This window comes from Rutidosis leptorrhynchoides, chromosome 11, assembly GCF_046630445.1.
Source record: "Rutidosis leptorrhynchoides isolate AG116_Rl617_1_P2 chromosome 11, CSIRO_AGI_Rlap_v1, whole genome shotgun sequence".
NCBI lineage: Eukaryota > Viridiplantae > Streptophyta > Magnoliopsida > Asterales > Asteraceae > Rutidosis > Rutidosis leptorrhynchoides.
In genome coordinates this window covers 365704785-365726476 of record NC_092343.1, presented here as the reverse complement: position 1 = coordinate 365726476, position 21692 = coordinate 365704785, and the positions used below count along the sequence as shown (strand labels likewise).

Sequence of the window (21692 nt, the reverse complement as noted above, 5' to 3'; positions counted from 1 at the left end):
ATTAAACAATTACTTTATAAACCAACTTGAATACTCTATTCTTATAAAATGTAAGTAGACAAATAAAAATATGATGAACACAATAAAATTTTTTTTTTTTTTAATATTTTTTTTTTTTTGTGAGGATGAACACAATACATTTATTAGTCTCAACTATCTTTGTAAACAAAAGGTAAGTTGTTTCACTACTCAAAAATACTTGAGGCGTTACGTTTATGTTTTTGTTCGTGTTTCGATTAATAGAATTTATTTATTTACTTACGTAAAATTTATCCTTCTTTTGAATAAAATTGTAATTGTAATTGTACTTGTATTCGTCATCGTAACGTAATAAAATACAGTATATATTCTACCTACAACCTCTTATAATCATACGACGCACAAATTAAATAGTCTCTAACGTACTACTATAACTACACAATGTACAACTCTAATTCATAGCTTAAAGTTACGTTGAAGCACCAACAGCCTATCCGTTACTTTACGTTATATATATACGCGCTTCAGTATCAATCATCAACCATTCACCTTTCAAAACCCTCGAAACCCTAACGCCCAAAATCTCTCTGATTCCAACAATGTCACCGTCGCCGGAACAACCGCACCTCAACGGCGCCTTTTACGGCCCGCCGATCCACCAAAAAACCAAATCCTCTTACCGTCCCGGCAGCCGCGGCGGCAGCTGCAATCCACTCACCTGTTGTTTCAGCTGCATCTGCAGTTGCATCTTCAATCTCATCTTCCAAATCTTAATCACCATCGCAATCTTCGTCGGAATTATAGCGTTAATCTTCTGGTTCATATTCCGGCCAAACGTCCCCAACTTTCACGTTGATGACGTCAGCCTGACTCAATTCACACTCGCCGATAACAACAACACGTTGTACTATAATCTCGCTGTGAACATGACGTTTCGAAACCCTAACCGTCGATTAGGGATTTATTATGATAAAATTGAAGCGAATGCGATGTATCATGATCAACGATTATCGACTGCTGAGATTGAAGGATTTTATTTAGGGCATAAAAAGGAGAATAATAATATGAGTACAGTGTTTAAAGGTGAACAGATTGTGGTTTTTAAAAGTAATGAGAAATTGAAATATGAATCGGAGAATAAAGATGAGGTTTATAAAATTGATTTGAAATTGAGATTGAAAATTAGGTTTAAAGTTTGGTGGATGAAAACGCCCAAATTTAAACCGAAATTGGAGTGTGAATTGAAGGTTCCGTTGAGTGGTAAAGGGAAGGTTAATTCTGTCAAGTTTGAAAGAACAAACTGTGATTTTGATTGGTAAAGATGATAATGAAGATGAAGATGAAGATGAAGATGATGATACAATATCCATGCGTTTTTTTTTTTTTTTTTTTTAATTGAGAATTTTAGATAGAATTTAGATTTACATGATATGATATAAGTGATGATTAACTGGCTATGGTTATGAATTGAATTCTGGGTATTAGTTTTTTTAGTGAATTATGGATTATGAATTTTAATGATTTTGATATGATATCATAATATATATACTTTTTTATATAGTTTGATTGTGGATGAAATAAATTTTTTTAAAGGATATTATTTGGATGTAGTTTTTTTAAAGATGTTCACAAAATAAAATCATATAAGCTTTATTAACAAATATAAAATATAAATATAATAACGTAATTTAATACTATTCACATAGTTATATTTTCATAATTCATATTTTCAATAACATTCTTAACGGTTTATAATATGTATGTAAATATATATAGATATAGTTATATATGTACTACTGTATATATCATCATGACTCTCGAAGTCATGTGCGGTAGCAATGCCAAACCAAATACGACGAGTAGTGGGGTATTGAGTTCAGTTTTGGCTAAACCTTGAAAATCTTAATGTTATAATGTCTTTCAAATGGGTGGTGATCCTTCCACCACTAAATTTTTTCCATCCATCACTAAATTATATTTTTTTAACTAATTTACCCATATTAATCTAAATTAAATTTCCTTTTAAATCTCCTAAACTTAAACTCATGAAACATTTGGAAACAAACCCATGCTCAAGCTGTCGCATTTTCTCGAAGACTCACCTTTATACTCATGTAAATCAAATTCATGCCTGCTCCTTATCTCGTTGTTTACAAAAGAAAAAAAACTTCATAAACAAATATATGACATGTATATAACATTCGTCAGATTCACATATATAAATTAAGTATATATTTTCGTGACTAACATTGCCGTTCATAATCATCAAACCTTCACATGTCATGCGTTCCCTCTCCACTCGTCGTTCGATCTTTTTACAATAATTATCTATCAATTTAAGTTAATCGTAGTTATGTGTTTAATGACAACCGAATATCAAGATGTTAATGTAGAAGTATAATTCTTGTGTCGTTAGTCGAGTGTTAATGTCCCGTACCTCTTTGTTAGAGGTTAGGAGTTCGATTCCCTAAGATGGAAACATTGCACATAAGTAATGTAGTGACCCGAACTTTTCCATGTTTATATATATTAATTGAGATTGATATTTACATGATTAAATATTTCCAACATGTTAAGCAATCAAACTTGTTAAGACTTGATTAATTGAAATATGTTTCATATAGACAATTGACCACCCAAGTTGACCGGTGATTCACGAACGTTAAAACTTGTAAAAACTATATGATGACATATATATGGATATATATATATATATAGTTAACATGATACTATGATAAGTAAACATATCATTAAGTATATTAACAATGAACTACATATGTAAAAACAAGACTACTAACTTAATGATTGTTAAACGAGACATATATGTAACGATTATCGTTGTAAGGACATTTAATGTATATATATCATATTAAGAGATATTCATACACGATAATATCATGATAATATAATAATTTAAAATCTCATTTGATATTATAAACATTGGGTTAACAACATTTAACAAGATCGTTAACCTAAAGGTTTCAAAACAACACTTACATGTAACGACTAACGATGACTTAACGACTCAGTTAAAATGTATATACATGTAGTGTTTTAATATGTATTTATACACTTTTGAAAGACTTCAATACACTTATCAAAATACTTCTACTTAACAAAAATGCTTACAATTACATCCTCGTTCAGTTTCATCAACAATTCTACTCGTATGCACCCGTATTCGTACTCGTACAATACACAGCTTTTAGATGTATGTACTATTGGTATATACACTCCAATGATCAGCTCTTAGCAGCCCATGTGAGTCACCTAACACATGTGGGAACCATCATTTGGCAACTAGCATGAAATATCTCATAAAATTACAAAAATATGAGTAATCATTCATGACTTATTTACATGAAAACAAAATTACATATCCTTTATATCTAATCCATACACCAACGACCAAAAACACCTACAAACACTTTCATTCTTCAATTTTCTTCATCTAATTGATCTCTCTCAAGTTCTATCTTCAAGTTCTAAGTGTTCTTCATAAATTCCAAAAGTTCTAGTTTCATAAAATCAAGAATACTTTCAAGTTTGCTAGCTCACTTCCAATCTTGTAAGGTGATCATCCAACCTCAAGAAATCTTTGTTTCTTACAGTAGGTTATCATTCTAATACAAGGTAATAATAATATTCAAACTTTGGTTCAATTTCTATAACTATAACAATCTTATTTCAAGTGATGATCTTACTTGAACTTGTTTTCGTGTCATGATTCTGCTTCAAGAACTTCGAGCCATCCAAGGATCCGTTGAAGCTAGATCCATTTTTCTCTTTTCCAGTAGGTTTATCCAAGGAACTTAAGGTAGTAATGATGTTCATAACATCATTCGATTCATACATATAAAGCTATCTTATTCGAAGGTTTAAACTCGTAATCACTAGAACATAGTTTAGTTAATTCTAAACTTGTTCGCAAACAAAAGTTAATCCTTCTAACTTGACTTTTAAAATCAACTAAACACATGTTCTATATCTATATGATATGCTAACTTAATGATTTAAAACCTGGAGACACGAAAAACACCGTAAAACCGAATTTACGCCGTCGTAGTAACACCGCGGGCTGTTTTGGGTTAGTTAATTAAAAACTATGATAAACTTTGATTTAAAAGTTGTTATTCTGAGAAAATGATTTTTATTATGAACATGAAACTATATCCAAAAATTATGGTTAAACTCAAAGTGGAAGTATGTTTTATAAAATGGTCATCTAGACGTCGTTCTTTCGACTGAAATGACTACCTTTACAAAAACGACTTGTAACTTATTTTTCCGACTATAAACCTATACTTTTCTGTTTAGATTCATAAAATAGAGTTCAATATGAAACCATAGCAATTTGATTCACTCAAAACGGATTTAAAATGAAGAAGTTATGGGTAAAACAAGATTGGATAATTTTTCTCATTTTAGCTACGTGAAAATTGGTAACAAATCTATTCCAACCATAACTTAATCAACTTGTATTGTATATTATGTAATCTTGAGATACCATAGACACGTATACAATGTTTCGACCTATCATGTCGACACATCTATATATATTTCGGAACAACCATAGACACTCTATATGTGAATGTTGGAGTTAGCTATACAGGGTTGAGGTTGATTCCAAAATATATATAGTTTGAGTTGTGATCAATACTGAGATACGTATACACTGGGTCGTGGATTGATTCAAGATAATATTTATCGATTTATTTCTGTACATCTAACTGTGGACAACTAGTTGTAGGTTACTAACGAGGACAGCTGACTTAATAAACTTAAAACATCAAAATATATTAAAAGTGTTGTAAATATATTTTGAACATACTTTGATATATATGTATATATTGTTATAGGTTCGTGAATCAACCAGTGGCCAAGTCTTACTTCCCGACGAAGTAAAAATCTGTGAAAGTGAGTTATAGTCCCACTTTTAAAATCTAATATTTTTGGGATGAGAATACATGCAGGTTTTATAAATGATTTACAAAATAGACACAAGTACGTGAAACTACATTCTATGGTTGAATTATCGAAATCGAATATGCCCTTTTTTATTAAGTCTGGTAATCTAAGAATTAGGGAACAGACACCCTAATTGACGCGAATCCTAAAGATAGATCTATCGGGCCCAACAAGCCCCATCCAAAGTACCGGATGCTTTAGTACTTCAAAATTTATATCATATCCGAAGGGTGTCCCGGAATGATGGGGATATTCTTATATATGCATCTTGTTAATGTCGGTTACCAGGTGTTTACCATATGAATGATTTTTATCTCTATGTATGGGATGTGTATTGAAATATGAAATCTTGTGGTCTATTATTATGATTTGATATATATAGGTTAAACCTATAACTCACCAACATTTTTGTTGACGTTTTAAGCATGTTTATTCTCAGGTGATTATTAAGAGCTTCCGCTGTCGCATACTTAAATAAGGACGAGATTTGGAGTCCATGCTTGTATGATATTGTGTAAAAACTGCATTCAAGAAACTTATTTTGTTGTAACATATTTGTATTGTAAACCACTATGTAATGGTCGTGTGTAAACAGGATATTTTAGATTATCATTATTTGATAATCTACGTAAAGCTTTTTTAACCTTTATTGATGAAATAAAGGTTATGGTTTGTTTTAAAATGAATGCAGTCTTTGAAAAACGTCTCATATAGAGGTCAAAACCTCGCAACAAAATCAATTAATATGGAACGTTTTTAATCAATAAGAACGGGACATTTCAGTTGGTATCCGAGCGTTGGTCTTAGAGAACCAGAATTTTGCATTAGTGTGTCTTATCGAGTTTGTTAGGATGCATTAGTGAGTCTGGACTTCGACCGTGTTTAGTTGAAAAATGATTGCTTAACAAATTTTGTTGGAAACTATATATTTTTAACATGTGAATATTATGTGATATATTAATCTCTTAACGCGTTTGATATTATGTGATAGATGTCTACCTCTAGAACAAGTCCCATTGACTCACCTAATAATAATGAAGAGTCAAATGTAAATTGGAATGATTCGTGGACTGATTCACAAGTTCCCGAAGAGGAATCGGAAGAAGAGTCGGAACCGGAAGAAGAATCGGAACCGGAAGAAGAATCAGAACCGGATGAAGAAATAGAACCGGTGGGGGAAATAATAAAACGGTTAAGTAAAAGAAAATCCTCAACCAACCGACCAAGGTTAATTATGGTCAATGGTGTTTCTGCCAAGGAAGCAAAATATTGGGAGGATTACCAATTCTCCGATGAATCAGATTCCGACGAGAATTCCGATGATGTTATAGAAATTACCCCAACTGAATTTAAAAAGGCAAAAGAAAATAATAAGGGAAAGGGCATAAAAATAGAGAAATCTAATTCCAACCCCGATGAACTTTATATGTATCGTCAACCCTCGAAGTCCTTAAGTTGTAACAATGACCCGAGAACCTCTAAACCACCAGGTTTTTCTAAACCAATGTGGAAAACGACGGCTCGTATTAGGGGAACAACATATATCCCTAGAAACTTGGCAAAACGTACCAAAACCGAAGAAGAAGAAACAAGCGAGTCGAAATAAGATAGTTGTATTCGTGTGGTGTAATATATGTAATATAGTGTGCTTATGCTTTATGATATATGTAAAAATTGCTTGTATTAATAAGTATTTTTTTTATGAATCTAACACTTGTCTATTTTACAGTATAAAAACACAAAATGGATACACAACCCAATATTTTAAGAGACCTACCCGGAGACATGATTGATGAAATCTTGTCTAGAGTCGGTCAGAATTCTTCGGCACAACTATTTAAGGCGAGATCAGTTTGTAAGACATTCGAAGAACGTTCCAAGAATGCCTTGGTTTATAAAAGGCTTTTGTTCGAAAGATGGGGGATATCACATTGGGAAATCCATAAGTTACGATGCGTTTACTTTGACGCATATATTGCGGGGAACCCAAATGCTATTTTACGCAATGGGTTAAGAAATTATTTTGACTCAATATATCCAAATATTGGACTTCGTGATTTAGAAAAAGCGGCTAACATGCAACATAAAGAAGCATGTTATGCTTACGGATTAGTAATGTTCGCTTCTCACCAAAGTGAGAACAAGAACATCGGGCTACAACTATTAAACAAAACGTTCCCACAAGTGACGGAGTCGGTAATTGGGGTAAGAAATGAGGTTTTTAGATTGTTACGGGACTGTTGGACATTACGTAACCCTCGTCCCTTTGACGATGTTACAACACGATGTCTTATCAACAGCCATAACGGTTATGTTCCACAAGACCAAGGATGGGAAGTAATCCTAGTAAAACCAGAATGCATGACTTGTTTCTGGACGTATGAATTACGTGTCTTTATTGCCTTTGCTGAACGACTTGTGTACTAGCTAGAATTATCTTCACAACCATCTTGTATCAAATTTATTGTGTGCTATATTTCATGCTATATGTAAAATAAGCGGTATTGTAAGTTTGTAAAATATTGTGTAAAAGTTTGAACACGAAATATTATTATAACCAGTTTTTCATATAGAATTGTAGTAGTTGAATTGTATGTTAGCTACTAAGTATGAACTTAACGGGTAGGTACTACCCGAATTTAAACTTATAAAACGCTAATATGAAGAAAAATCTTTTATAAATGAGTTCATATTATGCTACGAAATACTATTAACTACTCTTAATATTCTGTATGATTAACTTGTTCCATTTGACTATTTTGAAGGAAATGGCACCGACTACTCGACACACCGTGAATATGAATGAAGAGGAATTCCGTACTTTTCTAGCTTCAAACATAGCCGCAGTACAGGCTGCGCTACATACCAACAATAACCTTGGATCTAGCAGTACAGGAAATCGTGTAGGATGCACCTACAAAGAATTCACTGCCTGCAAACCTTTGGAATTTGATGGAACCGAAGGACCGATCGGATTGAAACGGTGGACCGAGAAGGTCGAATCGGTGTTTGCCATAAGTAAGTGTACTGAAGAGGACAAAGTGAAGTACGCTACGCATACCTTCACAGGTTCTGCGTTAACATGGTGGAATACCTATCTAGAGCAAGTGGGACAAGATGATGCTTACGCACTACCGTGGTCCGCATTCAAGCACTTGATGAATGAGAAGTACCGTCCCAGAACCGAGGTCAATAAGCTCAAGACAGAACTTAGAGGGTTACGAACCCAAGGATTTGATATTACCACGTACGAAAGACGATTCACAGAATTGTGCCTATTGTGTTCGGGAGCATTCGAAGATGAGGAAGAGAAGATCGACGCGTTTGTGAAAGGATTACCGGAAAGAATCCAAGAAGATATAAGTTCACACGAGCCCGCCTCCATACAACAGGCATGTAGAATGGCTCACAAACTAGTGAACCAGATTGAAGAAAGAATTAAAGAACAGACTGCTGAAGAGGCCAATGTGAAGCAAGTCAAAAGAAAGTGGGAGGAAAACGGTGATAAGAATCACCAATACAACAACAACAGCAATTACAACAATAATCGCAACAATTATCCCAACAATCGCAACATCAATCGCAACTACAACAAACGGCCCAACAACAACAACAACAACAACAACAACAACAACAACAACAGCAACTACAACAATCATCCCAACAACAATAATAACCGCAACAACAACAACAACAATCAGAAGCAGCTATGCCAAAGGTGTGAAAAGTATCACTCGGGGTTCTGCACCAAATTTTACAACAAGTGTAAAAGAAATGGTCATAGCGCGGCGAAGTGTGAGGTCTACGGACCAGGGGTTAATAGAACGAAAGGAACAAATGGTGTCGGAACGAGTAATGGCGGAGCAAGTAGTGTCGGAGCAAGTTATGCCAATGTAGTTTGTTATAAATGTGGAAAACCGGGCCACATTATTAGAAATTGCCCGAACCAGGAGAACACGAATGGACAAGGCCGTGGAAGAGTTTTCAATATTAATGCGGCAGAGGCACAGGAAGACCCGGAGCTTGTTACGGGTACGTTTCTTATTGACAATAAATCTGCTTACGTTTTATTTGATTCGGGTGCGGATAGAAGCTATATGAGTAGAGATTTTTGTGCTAAATTAAGTTGTCCATTGACGCCTTTGGATAGTAAATTTTTACTCGAATTAGCAAATGGTAAATTAATTTCAGCAGATAATATATGTCGGAATCGAGAAATTAAACTGGTTAGCGAAACATTTAAGATTGATTTGATACCAGTAGAGTTAGGGAGTTTTGATGTGATAATCGGTATGGACTGGTTGAAAGAAGTGAAAGCAGAGATCGTTTGTTATAAAAATGCAATTCGCATTATACGAGAAAAAGGAAAACCCTTAATGGTGTACGGAGAAAAGGGCAACACGAAGCTACATCTTATTAGTAATTTGAAGGCACAAAAACTAATAAGAAAAGGTTGCTATGCTGTCCTAGCACACGTCGAGAAAGTACAAACTAAAGAAAAGAGCATCAATGATGTTCCCATTGCAAAAGAATTTCCCGATGTATTTCTGAAAGAATTACCGGGATTACCCCCACATCGATCCGTTGAATTTCAAATAGATCTTGTACCAGGAGCTGCACCAATAGCTCGTGCTCCTTACAGACTCGCACCCAGCGAGATGAAAGAATTGCAAAGCCAATTACAAGAACTTTTAGAGCGTGGTTTCATTCGACCAAGCACATCACCGTGGGGAGCTCCTGTTTTGTTTGTCAAGAAGAAAGATGGTACATTCAGGTTGTGTATCGACTACCGAGAGTTGAACAAACTTACCATCAAGAACCGCTACCCACTACCGAGAATCGACGACTTATTTGATCAACTACAAGACTCGTCTGTTTATTCAAAGATTGACTTACGTTCCGGGTATCATCAAATGCGGGTGAAAAAAGATGATATTCCAAAGACTGCTTTCAGAACACGTTACGGTCATTACGAGTTTATGGTCATGCCGTTTGGTTTAACTAATGCACCAGCTGTGTTCACGGACCTTATGAACCGAGTGTGTGGACCATACCTTGACAAGTTTGTCATTGTTTTCATTGATGACATACTTATTTACTCAAAGAATGACCAAGAACACGGTGAACATTTGAGAAAGGTGTTAGAAGTATTGAGGAAGGAAGAATTGTTCGCTAAGTTTTCAAAGTGTGCATTTTGGTTGGAAGAAGTTCAATTCATCGGTCACATAGTGAACAAAGAAGGTATTAAGGTGGATCCGACAAAGATAGAAACTGTTGAAAAGTGGGAAACCCCGAAAACTCCGAAACACATACGCCAGTTTTTAGGACTAGCTGGTTACTACAGAAGGTTCATCCAAGACTTTTCCAGAATAGCAAAACCCTTGACTGCATTAACGCATAAAGGGAAGAAATTTGAATGGAATGATGAACAAGAGAAAGCGTTTCAGTTATTGAAGAAAAAGCTAACTACGGCACCTATATTGTCATTGCCTGAAGGGAATGATGATTTTGTGATTTATTGTGACGCATCAAAGCAAGGTCTCGGTTGTGTATTAATGCAACGAACAAAGGTGATTGCTTATGCGTCTAGACAATTGAAGATTCACGAACAAAATTATACGACGCATGGTTTGGAATTAGACGCGGTTGTTTTTGCATTAAAGACTTGGAGGCACTACTTATATGGGGTCAAAAGTATTATATATACCGACCACAAAAGTCTTCAACACATATTTAATCAGAAACAACTGAATATGAGGCAGCGTAGGTGGATTGAATTGTTGAATGATTACGACTTTGAGATTCGTTACCACCCGGGGAAGGCAAATGTGGTAGCCGATGCCTTGAGCAAGAAGGACAGAGAACCCATTCGAGTAAAATCTATGAATATAATGATTCATAATAACCTTACTACTCAAATAAAGGAGGCGCAACAAGGAGTTTTAAAAGAGGGAAATTTAAAGGATGAAATACCCAAAGGATCGGAGAAGCATCTTAATATTCGGGAAGACGGAACCCGGTATAGGGCTGAAAGGATTTGGGTACCAAAATTTGGAGATATGAGAGAAATGGTACTTAGAGAAGCTCATAAAACCAGATACTCAATACATCCTGGAACGGGGAAGATGTACAAGGATCTCAAGAAACATTTTTGGTGGCCGGGTATGAAAGCCGATGTTGCTAAATACGTAGGAGAATGTTTGACGTGTTCTAAGGTCAAAGCTGAGCATCAGAAACCATCAGGTCTACTTCAACAACCCGAAATCCCGGAATGGAAATGGGAAAACATTACCATGGATTTCATCACTAAATTGCCAAGGACCGCAAGTGGTTTTGATACTATTTGGGTAATAGTTGATCGTCTCACCAAATCAGCACACTTCCTGCCAATAAGAGAAGATGACAAGATGGAGAAGTTAGCACGACTGTATTTGAAGGAAGTCGTCTCCAGACATGGAATACCAATCTCTATTATCTCTGATAGGGATGGCAGATTTATTTCAAGATTCTGGCAGACATTACAGCAAGCATTAGGAACTCGTCTAGACATGAGTACTGCCTATCATCCACAAACTGATGGGCAGAGCGAAAGGACGATACAAATGCTTGAAGACATGCTACGAGCATGTGTTATTGATTTCGGAAACAGTTGGGATCGACATCTACCGTTAGCAGAATTTTCCTACAACAACAGCTACCATTCAAGCATTGAGATGGCGCCGTTTGAAGCACTTTATGGTAGAAAGTGCAGGTCTCCGATTTGTTGGAGTGAAGTGGGGGATAGACAGATTACGGGTCCGAAGATTATACAAGAAACTACCGAGAAGATCATCCAAATTCAACAACGGTTGAAAACCGCCCAAAGTCGACAAAAGAGCTGCGCTGACATTAAAAGAAAAGATATAGAATTTGAAATTGGAGAGATGGTCATGCTTAAAGTTGCACCTTGGAAAGGCGTTGTTCGATTTGGTAAACGAGGGAAATTAAATCCAAGGTATATTGGACCATTCAAGATTATTGATCGTGTCGGACCAGTAGCTTACCGACTTGAGTTACCTCAACAACTCGCGGCTGTACATAACACTTTCCACGTCTCGAATTTGAAGAATTGTTTTGCTAAAGAAGATCTCACAATTCCGTTAGATGAAATCCAAATCAACGAAAAACTTCAATTCATCGAAGAACCCGCCGAAATAATGGATCGTGAGGTTAAAAGACTTAAGCAAAACAAGATACCAATTGTTAAGGTTCGATGGAATGCTCGTAGAGGACCCGAGTTCACCTGGGAGCGTGAAGATCAGATGAAGAAGAAATACCCGCATCTATTTCCAGAAGATTCGTCAACACCTTCAACAGCTTAAAATTTCGGGACGAAATTTATTTAACGGGTAGGTACTGTAGTGACCCGAACTTTTCCATGTTTATATATATTAATTGAGATTGATATTTACATGATTAAATGTTTCCAACATGTTAAGCAATCAAACTTGTTAAGACTTGATTAATTGAAATATGTTTCATATAGACAATTGACCACCCAAGTTGACCGGTGATTCACGAACGTTAAAACTTGTAAAAACTATATGATGACATATATATGGATATATATATAGTTAACATGATACTATGATAAGTAAACATATCATTAAGTATATTAACAATGAACTACATATGTAAAAACAAGACTACTAACTTAATGATTGTTAAACGAGACATATATGTAACGATTATCGTTGTAAAGACATTTAATGTATATATATCATAATAAGAGATATTCATACACGATAATATCATGATAATATAATAATTTAAAATCTCATTTGATATTATAAACATTGGGTTAACAACATTTAACAAGATCGTTAACCTAAAGGTTTCAAAACAACACTTACATGTAACGACTAACGATGACTTAACGACTCAGTTAAAATGTATATACATGTAGTGTTTTAATATGTATTTATACACTTTTGAAAGACTTAAATACACTTATCAAAATACTTCTACTTAACAAAAATGCTTACAATTACATCCTCGTTCAGTTTCATCAACAATTCTACTCGTATGCACCCGTATTCGTACTCGTACAATACACAGCTTTTAGATGTATGTACTATTGGTATATACACTCCAATGATCAGATCTTAGCAGCCCATGTGAGTCACCTAACACATGTGGGAACCATCATTTGGCAACTCGCATGAAATATCTCATAAAATTACAAAAATATGAGTAATCATTCATGACTTATTTACATGAAAACAAAATTACATATCCTTTATATCTAATCCATACACCAACGACCAAAAACACCTACAAACACTTTCATTCTTCAATTTTCTTCATCTAATTGATCTCTCTCAAGTTCTATCTTCAAGTTCTAAGTGTTCTTCATATATTCTACAAGTTCTAGTTACATAAAATCAAGAATACTTTCAAGTTTGCTAGCTCACTTCCAATCTTGTAAGGTGATCATCCAACCTCAAGAAATCTTTGTTTCTTACAGTAGGTTATCATTCTAATACAAGGTAATAATCATATTCAAACTTTGGTTCAATTTCTATAACTATAACAATCTTATTTCAAGTGATGATCTTACTTGAACTTGTTTTCGTGTCATGATTCTGCTTCAAGAACTTCGAGCCATCCAAGGATCCGTTGAAGCTAGATCCATTTTTCTCTTTTCCAGTAGGTTTATCCAAGGAACTTAAGGTAGTAATGATATTCATAACATCATTCGATTCATACATATAAAGCTATCTTATTCGAAGGTTTAAACTTGTAATCACTAGAACATAGTTTAGTTAATTCTAAACTTGTTCGCAAACAAAAGTTAATCCTTCTAACTTGACTTTTAAAATCAACTAAACACATGTTCTATATCTATATGATATGCTAACTTAATGATTTAAAACCTGGAGACACGAAAAACACCGTAAAACCGGATTTACGCCGTCGTAGTAACACCGCGGGCTGTTTTGGGTTAGTTAATTAAAAACTATGATAAACTTTGATTTAAAAGTTGTTATTCTGAGAAAATTATTTTTATTATGAACATGAAACTATATCCAAAAATTATGGTTAAACTCAAAGTGGAAGTATGGTTTATAAAATGGTCATCTAGACGTCGTTCTTTCGACTGAAATGACTACCTTTACAAAAACGACTTGTAACTTATTTTTCCGACTATAAACCTATACTTTTTCTGTTTAGATTCATAAAATAGAGTTCAATATGAAACCATAGCAATTTGATTCACTCAAAACGGATTTAAAATGAAGAAGTTATGGGTAAAACAAGATTGGATAATTTTTCTCATTTTAGCTACGTGAAAATTGGTAACAAATCTATTCCAACCATAACTTAATCAAGTTGTATTGTATATTATGTAATCTTGAGATACCATAGACACGTATACAATGTTTCGACCTATCATGTCGACACATCTATATATATTTCGGAACAACCATAGACACTCTATATGTGAATGTTGGAGTTAGCTATACAGGGTTGAGGTTGATTCCAAAATATATATAGTTTGAGTTGTGATCAATACTGAGATACGTATACACTGGGTCGTGGATTGATTCAAGATAATATTTATCAATTTATTTCTGTACATCTAACTGTGGACAACTAGTTGTAGGTTACTAACGAGGACAGCTGACTTAATAAACTTAAAACATCAAAATATATTAAAAGTGTTGTAAATATATTTTGAACATACTTTGATATATATGTATATATTGTTATAGGTTCGTGAATCAACCAGTGGCCAAGTCTTACTTCCCGACGAAGTAAAAATCTGTGAAAGTGAGTTATAGTCCCACTTTTAAAATCTAATATTTTTGGGATGAGAATGCATGCAGGTTTTATAAATGATTTACAAAATAGACACAAGTACGTGAAACTACATTATATGGTTGAATTATTGAAATCGAATATGCCCCTTTTTATTAAGTCTGGTAATCTAAGAATTAGGGAACAGACACCCTAATTGACGCGAATCCTAAAGATAGATCTATTGGGCCTAACAAACCCCATCCAAAGTACCGGATGCTTTAGTACTTCGAAATTTATATCATATCCGAAGGGTGTCTCGGAATGATGGGGATATTCTTATATATGCATCTTGTTAATGTCGGTTACCAGGTGTTCACCATATGAATGACTTTTATCTCTATGTATGGGATGTGTATTGAAATATGAAATCTTGTGGTCTATTATTATGATTTGATATATATAGGTTAAACCTATAACTCACCAACATTTTTGTTGACGTTTTAAGCATGTTTATTCTCAGGTGATTATTAAGAGCTTTCGTTGTCGCATACTTAAATAAGGACGAGATTTGGAGTCCATGCTTGTATGATATTGTGTAAAAACTGCATTCAAGAAACTTATTTTGTTGTAACATATTTGTATTGTAAACTGTTATGTAATGGTCGTGTGTAAACAGGATATTTTAGATTATCATTATTTGATAATCTACGTAAAGCTTTTTAAACCTTTATTGATGAAATAAAGGTTATGGTTTGTTTTAAAATGAATGCAGTCTTTGAAAAACGTCTCATATAGAGGTCAAAACCTCGCAACGAAATCAATTAATATGGAACGTTTTTAATCAATAAGAACGGGACATTTCAAGTAAATCCCTTGATCTTGAATTTCACTCAAGGTCGCCTTTCACACATCGTTCGGATTACTGGCGATGCCTTCGGATTGGTTCTGATTTCTTCCAGGACAATAGTTGATGGTGTGTTATGCAACTGCAGGAGATGGTCACGTGGGTAGTTATGTTCCCTAGGTGATCCTAAACTAATGTTAAAAAAATGTGGAAGTATAAAATACATAATAAACATGTTTTGTATGAAGAGGTTGAATAATAGTATGGATAGAAAACTATGCGAAAAAAATTAAAATTAGCAATAAGTATAAAAAGTATGAATGAAAAATAAATTACCAATAATTCAGAGGTTAGTATTGCATAAGATTGGGGGACGTGAGAGGTTCGGTAGAAGTGGCGCAAGGTGAAGAATGGGTTTTATTTTTTAGGGTAGTAATTAAAAGGATATTTTAAAGTAAGGGTAAATTAGTCAAAAAGTAAATTTTAGTGGTGGATGGTAAATTTCTAATGGTGGAAGGGTCACCACCCCTTTCAAATCCTCCTAGCCATTATCCTACTGCAATAATTTTTGCCAAGAAGAACGCCCATGTTGTGGCAATTCCACCCAGAAGGTAGTCGGTTACTCCTACAACACGTCCTTGTACAATGCTTAAGGCTATCGGCTAGGTAGCAGGGGCATCTACCTCATCTCGATCACAAGGAGAGTTTCACTATGATGGGGGTACTTTTTTTCCCTTCCGGAAAGAATGAAATGCATAGGGGACCATTCTTTTGTTGCGGCATGCTCTTCATATTTACGGATTCACAGGGGGCCTCAAGCCCTACTTAGGGTGCGTTTGTTTGCCTCTTAATGGAATAATTCAGTGCTGAATGCTGAACCGTTCAACATTCAGCGTGTTTGTTTTTGACCTCTAAATGACATATGGTACTGAAGGGTACAGAATTCAGTGATGAACCATTCAGAGTTGAAACACTCTCTTAACCATTAAGAGTCTAATTTTTTGTAATATTCTTTTCAAATCATATTCAGAATGTTTAACCAACAAATATAATGTATTTTTTATTCATGTACCACGTTAATAAGGTAATTTTACTCAATTCATGTCGTTCATATAAAACGATTATCAAACAGCTTATTTTCATTCAGAACAAACTTTATTCAGAGGCTCTGAACCATTCAGATTCTGAACCATTCAACGCTAAATCATTCAGTTTTATCAAACGCATCCTTAGTTGACTGACAATGACAAAGGTTTGCGAAACTAGGTAGGGCCTTTTGAATTGAATCGTAAGTAGTCTATCAGTGGTGCAAAGCTAATTACCCCTTTTCAGTTGGAGCGAAAGGTTAGACCTTAGAAAGTCAACGAACAGCGGTTCTTCTATGTAGGCCCCTATATACATGTATTTTGGGTCATAAAAAGATACATCTGTGATGATAAATTATCAGTTATATCAAATTCATAACTGTTCATATCATCTTTATGTGCGCACATGACACCATCGACGTGTCCGTGAATTCACATACCTATGACTTGGTGTAAAAAAGTTGAAAATTAAGTGAGTGACCCCACATCTTCGGAATTATATTCGGGATCAACTAGTCCCGAAACCAACTCCTCCTTCTTACCCGACCTCGAAACAACCACACCATCGCCATTGTCCGAAAAGCCTATTCAACTTGTGAGTTAAAACGTTTTTCTAAAAACATCGCACCAAGAACCACCCTCGGTATTAACACAATGACTATCGTCACCTTCAAAAGAGGGAGAGGAAAACCTGGTGGAGCAATCGGATCCATGAAAAGTTTATTGTTCACTCATGTAATAGCATGGTTCGATCTTTATGAAGACTTGACGTGACACTGACATAAAGGTTAAGTCATCGTACGGAAATTGTCTAAAACTACTCGAATGCATCTTTCACATGACTTGTCTGTCTTTTAGAAGACTTCAAAGGCATCACAGTGTCTTTCAAACGTCTTTAATTTAGTGAATAAACCGTCATATTAGAGATGTGGGAAAAGGAAGATAAGTACAGGAATCAAATTAGTTTATTTATGTTTATAATTTTTTCCTTATATGATTATATATAAATGTTTTATTAATAACATTTTTGTCTTTATAAAAATCCACTAAAACTGACGTGGTACTGAAAAGGTAGTCCAATCTTCAGTTTTTTAGTAATCGAATGGAAGTGATTTATTTAAACGTTTATTTAGATAAGAAAAGTGAGACTCGTTATTTAATGGCTTATCTTGTTATCTTGGTTCTTTATTTTTCTTTTTAACATAGTGACGAACTGATATAATGAAATTTAAAGTAAGTTTTATGATTGATTATTGATGAGCTTTTTTTTTTTTTTTTTTAAGCAAACTCACACCCCACATAATATTAACACGAATATATACATCACAAAATGTCCTAAGCAGGACTCGAACCCTCAACCTCAAAGTTGTAAGGGTGACCTTTATGATCTCCATGTAAACAATGAAAAGTGAACACGGAAAAGACCAAGGGCGGATCTATATGGGATCTAGTGGTAGCACGGACTACCACTGGAATACGCGATGCAGTGGAAAATTTTTGGAATTTTTAACTAGTGATTCCATTGGATGATGTAATTTTTTGTGTTGGACACCACTAGATAGTGTAATTTTTTTTGAACTTTTAATGTTTGCTGATGATTATTCATTCAAATGCATTTATAATACCTCTCAAAATAGGTTATAAAGTTCTATTTTAAAAACTCATGAAATCGCGAATTATAAACTAGTGCGTGCGTGCATGCGTGAAATTAGTTGATAGCTGGAATTGAAATTGTATATAGTTAAAGTCATTAGATGAAGCCTATTTTTCAAAATAAGTATTCAACAAAATAACAAAAAGTGTAGAAAGCTAGGGATACTACAAATTAAAACATAAAAAAAAAAGATGTAGATAGCTAGGGGTTAAACCCTATATTGTATATTGCAACTCACCAAATCGACCATATAAGAGTCGGATGCTTGTAAAGCATCGACACCGAATATCCTGTGAATCGCAAGTCCATAACTTTATTTCCCGTAAGTCAAGGTAGTTGAATTCCTGACGTGCAAAGGGATTGAACCTGTACCTATTTCGGCAAATACTTCCAAACATGAAATCCCTAACTTTTTAGGTGAAAGATATCTCTGAGCTATTAACTCGCTGGTAAGTGTTCAACAAATTAGTTGTAAGTGAAAATTTTTACGAAGTATTTCTTAACTGGCTTACATGAAGAAAAAAAATACACAAAATGAAATTATAGTCCGTATAAAAAGTATATATGTAATTTATTACTCTATATAATAAGTTTAGAAATTATTTTAAAAATTATTTCAAATGGTAATGACTTATTTTATTGTTCAAAAAAAAAATTGTCATTCAAACATTAAAACAATACTGTTAACTTAAATTTATGACAACTAAACTTAAATATAGGAGTGAAAATTATAAATAGACTATATACAGTGGCGGATTCAGGATTTTTTTTACCGGAGGCAAAAAAAAAATTTAAAACCGTAGAATTTTTTGTGTGCAAAATATGAATATATACTTTCTCAAATTACCCGATGTAGGCTATATACCCATTTTCGTCTCACTGTCAGCTATATACTTTCAAAAATTGTTCTCATATCAACAATTGATTTTCAGTTACCGGTACAACCGGTCAAAATAATTAGTGTGTAATTTTTTGTTTTTTTTAAAGGTGATGTGGACTAAATATAATTAGAGATTAAAGTTATAACTCGACTATATAGTTTCTCTTTTGTTTCAATGTAGGCTATATAGTTTCTTTTTTTGTTCTAGGATATATAGTTTCTTTTTTTAAGGTGATATGGACTAAGTATGATGACACGCCATCAACTTTTTTGGTTGAAGGTTAAATAAGTATAAATGTTTATATTAGTACACGTTTTGAAAGTACATTGTGACGCCCCGTACAAAATCAACGTGTACGGATCATCAACAACAGGTCCATTACACGGTACAATACTACATGCTGTTTTAAAACAAGTTTTGCATTCATAAAAAGGTGACGTCTTTACTAACGTCAAATGTTTTACAAAGATAACGTGCTTCTACGAATAGAAAGCATTAACATAAGTACATGACACAAAGGTCATTACAAAGCCATTGTTCAAATGTAACATAAGTTGTGAATGTAAAGTAAAAGTTCCATGATTGAGACATCTCTAAGTAATGCAGCGGAAGCCTAACACAGCGAGTCTGTAACATCAAGTCTATAACACCAAGACTATAACAGCAAGTCTAACAGCGGAAGCAACAACGTCTAAGCACCTGAGAAATACATGCTTAAAAAGTCAACACGAATGTTGGTGAGCTATAGTTTGTTTGTAAACAACAATGTAATGTAGACCACGAGATTTTGTATTCAAAACAGTATCTCAAACCCGTATGATAAAGTATATGCTTATCCGTGGGCACCCGGTAACTAACTTAACAAGTAATATATCACCCCCCAAAAGTGCACTTGGCGAGTGCGTATGTTTACGAAGTATTAAACACCCGTTGAATGCTAGCGCTACTAGCCCGAGTGGGGATGTCAAACCCTATGGATCCATATCTAAGATTCGCGTTCACTGGTTCATAAACCAATGACTAAGCGTTACCGAGCTAAGGGGAATCTTTGTGTCCTTATGTCACCCATACATATATAAAGTTTAAGTACTCGTATCTAGAATGTAAAACATAAAAAGCGCATGTATTCTCAGTCCCAAAAATAGTTAAAGTAAAAGGGAGCTATAACTCACAGTGAATGTTGCGGTAAAAGTCGCTATGAAAAGTATGCAAGTAGTAAGTCGGTCTGAAAGGTCCTCAACCTAAGTCAAAGGTTACTAAGTCAGTAAATTGTCCCCAAAGGTTTAAAAGTAAATAAGTTAAGTCTTAAGTATCATCATCATCATCATTCGTAAAAGATAAAGTAAGTTTTCAACAAGAATAGAGATCGAAACAAAATGCTGACTTCGGACAGCTGCTACGACCTCTGTACAAACCGAAAAGACGCGTGGTCAGTAGCCAAGGCTCCGTATGTAAGTCCTTGTACCGCTGTCCAATTTTCAGATCCTAACTCGATGTCGTTTGACCGTGGCGATGGTTCAAGCGCGAGTAGGTCAGAATTTTCAGCACGTCGTTACAAAGGCGTAGTGATTTTCGGAAGGCTATAAATCCTAAATCCGATATCGAGTCTTGAATGAAAAGTCATCTACTCGAAACGAACTATCTGAAAATCAGCTTTCCAGAAGTCCCAGGTGTCTGATCAGACCCCAAAAAACAGTAAACAAGTGCTCTGGTGGGTTTCTTGGTGCTTTATGCTCATCACGGTTCTCATCATTGATGCGTGTAAGCTTCAAGTGTACAACTCTTTGATGTTTTAGCATCACTTTGACTAAGTTTCAACCATCAACACACAACTAAGAGTAAAAGCTAACATTCTGCAAGTTTTGAACATCAAGGTTGTCTCTTTATTGCATACACACAATAAAGCTTCAACCTTTGTCCTTTTGACACAAGTTTATGCATCTTCATCATATGAGATGATGAAGACTTGATTTTTATCACCATAAAAATCATAAAAGGTTCCAAGTAAGAGAGATCTACAATAATAACTGATATTGCTCGATTTCATCATATATATCTATCGCAATATCATAATAAATGCTCTCGAATCAAGGATAGTTAAGATGGTTTCTACAAGTAATACACAAAGGTATATAAATTGTATCGGAAAGTGGTTTATAAATAGTTTTGGTGGATTATGACCGTTCTATAAGTGGTGATATCATCATAGTTGATCCCGATACAAGTTAGGGTCAAATTAGTGCTCTAAAATAATAAAACAAGGCTTCAGATATGTTGGACTCCGTCCAAAATGATTGGGACTCCTTCCAGTATAAGGGAGTTTATCAAAAATCGTGAAAGTAACCAGCAGTTCAACTGGACGTCGTCCAAGGAAGTGGAACGCCGTCCAGATCTTCAGCATTGGACGCCGTCCAAGAAACTGGACGTCGTCCAGCCTTTTACAACTGGACGCCATCCAGAATATGGGACGCCGTCCAGTAGTAGGTTTCAACCTACTT

At 34.6% G+C, this 21692-nt stretch overlaps 1 protein-coding gene across 1 annotated transcript; it reads left to right on the top strand.

The window, feature by feature from the left end:
- Positions 1-508: 508 nt before the first annotated feature.
- On the top strand, positions 509-1320 carry LOC139877559 (NDR1/HIN1-like protein 3). The gene has a single exon (XM_071864996.1). The coding sequence runs from the start codon at positions 579-581 to the stop codon at positions 1296-1298; it is 720 nt and encodes a 239-aa protein (XP_071721097.1). The 5' UTR covers positions 509-578; the 3' UTR covers positions 1299-1320.
- The last annotated feature ends 20372 nt before the right edge of the window (positions 1321-21692 follow it).